We start from the raw sequence: 3,601 nt of genomic DNA on the forward strand, positions 1-3,601 counted from the left end.
TATATATATATATATACACATATATACATATATACTGTACAAACTCTTTATTTTGGTTTGACAGTTGCTTTTGTTTGTGATTGTGTGTGATTTTTATGATAGAAAAGAGCATAGCAATTTGCTGACCAATCTGGAAATGAGTACACAGCGTCCAATAAGAAATCTTTCAAAACAGCTTTAGAACAATAGCAACAGCAGTTAGCCAAAGCACTTACTGTCCATAACAGGTCATTGTTGTTTCTCCGAAGCTATATTTAGGCAGATACACATGGTGTACTTGTTGTGTGTGGATCCTAACCTTTCACTTTTTTTTTACTGATCTTGATTTGCAGGGCTTATCCAATCAGCACTCACCTCGAGTCCAGCGGGTCCAGCAGGCCCAACTGGTCCCTCTTCACCCTGACAAAAGAATTGTCACTAAAGGTCAGAGAAAAGAAAAAAACAGATCTTTTATTTATTTTTAAGATATAATAAGTCACTGCCACCTGAAGTCCAGGTGTTCCTCTTGGACCTGGCAAACCTTGGATGCCTAGCTTTCCCTGTGGATAAAACACAGAGAGTGAACTTTCACTGTATTTCTACTCACTCAAAATTCATAGAGTTCAAGATTTAATGGCACTCTGACCTTAGGTCCTTCGGGGCCATTTTGTCCTGGTGGGCCAATGTCGCCTGGAAATCCCTTTAAAAATGACAGGAAATAAACCTTCATCACCACACAGTGGCACACAACATTGTATCAAAAATTATCAAATAACATAAATATAATGCATCTAGCCAAAATATAATAGTAAATATAATATATCCTACCTCTGGGCCAGGAGGGCCAGGTATACCATCAGGGCCCTTTTCACCAGGTTTGCCCTAAGAAATGTAACAAATGATCAAATTGTTGTTACACAGATAAGAAACCTCAAAATAACTTGAACAAAATACTATAGGCTAAATTAGCTAAATGGTTCGACCAGGGAACATTATGTACAGTATGTTACCAAAACAATCTTATATAACCCTGAAAATGAAAAGAAATCAGCCTAATTTTTCACACTTCACACGCATTTCAAGGTCATGTACTGTATATGCAAGTTTTAAGGAAATCTCATTTTGTTAAAGCTGCAGTATTCACAATACCAAATCAACCACTGCGGTTGAGGTAAGATTCTGATAGGAGGAATGTGTATGGCCACTCAGAAAGCAGGTTTTCCATGCTAGAATCTCATTTCAGACCAGAGAGCACTCAAAATATTAAGGACACTTCATAATGCACAAGTGCCAATGTCCGTGGATTAGTCTTAAGGCTAAAGCAGCATGTGCAGGGAATTTGCCAGTACTCTGATCTTTGCTTGGTTGTTTATGCCACAGCTTGATTAGCATACATTTCTTTGACCAAAGTTCACCTACATGAATGAAGTCAGCTTTTGTATACATATTTCCATACATTCTCTTCAAGGGCAGCAGCATTTTTTCTTTAGTGCAACCTAAGACATACTTTGCCCTTTTAACACATTATTATTCTTTCAGAACAAAATTCTTATCAGATACAGCTAAGGGACAAAAATAAAATCATAACAACATAGACTACCAGAGTACTCTATTTCATTTATTAGTCACCCACTGAGAACATACAAGCAAGAAAGCCTAAAAAGAATTTGCTTAATGAAAGAAAGAAATATAATCTCAATGCAATGTAACACTTTGCAATGTAGAGATAAACTGTGCTATCACCAATGACAGAATAAGTTAAGTTAATACTAGTTTTTCACTTTTTTGAATGCGAGATATAAATTACCTGTGTCCCAGGTTTTCCACAAGGACCGGGCAACCCAGGTGAGCCATGCGTACCCTGTAAAATAAAAGCCAGCTCATTGTTAACAAGTCAACAAGACAAGTTGGACAAATGTAATGCTGCTTAGATACAGAAACACACCAACTACATTTCTATGATAGGATTCAAAGAAATGGTAAATGGACTACACTTCTTTGGCGTTTTTAGAGATCAGAACAAGGCAGTTTCCATTCATTAACCAATGCACACAAACACATCAATGGTGGAGATGCCATGCTAAAGGACACTTTGACATGAAGATAGAAGAAGCCTGGCATCCAACCACTGATCCTATTATTTCTGGATGACCCGTTGTTCAACCTGAGCACATGGAAACATGCACTTACCTTGTCCCCTTGGAATCCACACTCCCCTGGCTCCCCTGGTAAGCCAAAATCCCCCTGGGAAAACACAAAGCAACATGAAAAAATAATCTGAATGTTAGCACTAGAATGTTAGAATTAAAAAATTAATTCAACATGCTCCACAGGAGTGCTTGGTTCCATAAGTTGGCATAATAGCTTTGTGTCATCTGTTATCTTTGTCAGGAGTCAAAAATACAATTTTGTGATTTGTCGTCTCTAGCATCCTTGTATACTATAGTAGGTTAGTAGTGAGAAAGACGTATGCAGATCACCTTATCACCTTTCAGTCCTGGTTCCCCTTGGTTTCCAGGTACTCCCTTGGAAGCAAAATTCAAATTAAAAAAGAAAAGAAGAAAGAAAGAAGGCATGATTAATGATTCAACATGATTAATGAGCCTAGCGTTTCCTGTTCACTAGGGTTTACATATTCAGGATGTGGAACATTTTAATCACCAACCACTCTTCAAAGTGAGCTCAACAGCTACTTGGAGACATTCTGGTTAACCAATAAAATTGCCAAAAAATCCCCTATTTATGCTGGATCCATACCAAAACAAGACATTTGTATAAAACCACATCATTTACCTTGAGTCCTGGTGGTCCTGATAAGCCAATTATTCCAAAAGAGCCCATGTCTCCCTGCACACATCAAGACACACAAAACACATTCAGTACTTATAACGCTGAATGTCCAAAATACTTAAGTCTTAAGGGCCGCACAACAAACATGTACTTTCTGAGCTGAATGTCTCAACAGAAAGATGTGGAAGAGATATAAGAATAGTGAGTAAGGAATTAAATGCTTTAATACAGCGCCTTTTTAAAACAATAGATATAAAGAGGGACCTAAATAGAAAGAAACAATAGTATGTATACAACAAGAGGGTACCAAAGAGTTTAAAATCATAAAACATAGAGTTTTAAAATCAGTGAGAAGGATACAAGAACACTCACGATAAGACCAGGGACTCCACATGGGCCAGGAGATCCCAGTTCACCCTAAGAGGAAGGGAATGGACAAAGAAAGAGGGATAAAGAAGAGATGCAACAACATCCCACACAAGCACACAGTCAGACAGGTGTAGAGATGTAGCGGAAGAATACACATGTATGGCAAACTGAATGCTTCTATATTTAGTTTGTTTCCTTGTGTTTTCCTCCCTCAATATCCTGTGTAATGTGTTTCTCCACTCATTTTAGCATAGCTAGTGAGCACTTGGCACTTGACACACAGACGGGCTTGTTCTAAAATAATCTACCCCGCAGCCACATGCCATGCCTACATCCTCTCCAAGCTACGCATCCAATGGACAGATGGATGACACTCAGCCCAATGCGCCCTTCCTGTCGCCTCCTCTATTCCTCTATGAATGAAAAGAGATGAATTCAGCCAAATGGAACCCCCCCCCCCCCC

The 3,601-nt window shown here is 38.7% G+C and overlaps 1 protein-coding gene across 3 annotated transcripts in view; it reads right to left on the bottom strand.

Moving 5' to 3' along the window:
• col27a1b (collagen, type XXVII, alpha 1b) overlaps positions 1-3,601 on the bottom strand; it is a 68,829-nt gene that overhangs the window by 25,296 nt on the left and 39,932 nt on the right. For all 3 annotated transcript variants that reach the window (XM_032515453.1, XM_032515452.1, XM_032515451.1), the window contains exons 14-22: positions 3,142-3,186; positions 2,773-2,826; positions 2,460-2,504; positions 2,170-2,223; positions 1,787-1,840; positions 808-861; positions 626-679; positions 486-539; positions 355-399 (exon numbers count right to left, since the gene is read on the bottom strand). In XM_032515453.1, coding sequence (XP_032371344.1) covers positions 355-399; positions 486-539; positions 626-679; positions 808-861; positions 1,787-1,840; positions 2,170-2,223; positions 2,460-2,504; positions 2,773-2,826; positions 3,142-3,186 — 459 coding nt within the window. The remainder of the gene's footprint in view (positions 1-354; positions 400-485; positions 540-625; positions 680-807; positions 862-1,786; positions 1,841-2,169; positions 2,224-2,459; positions 2,505-2,772; positions 2,827-3,141; positions 3,187-3,601) is intronic.

This window comes from Etheostoma spectabile, chromosome 5 (genome assembly GCF_008692095.1).
Source record: "Etheostoma spectabile isolate EspeVRDwgs_2016 chromosome 5, UIUC_Espe_1.0, whole genome shotgun sequence".
Classification (NCBI taxonomy): domain Eukaryota; kingdom Metazoa; phylum Chordata; class Actinopteri; order Perciformes; family Percidae; genus Etheostoma; species Etheostoma spectabile.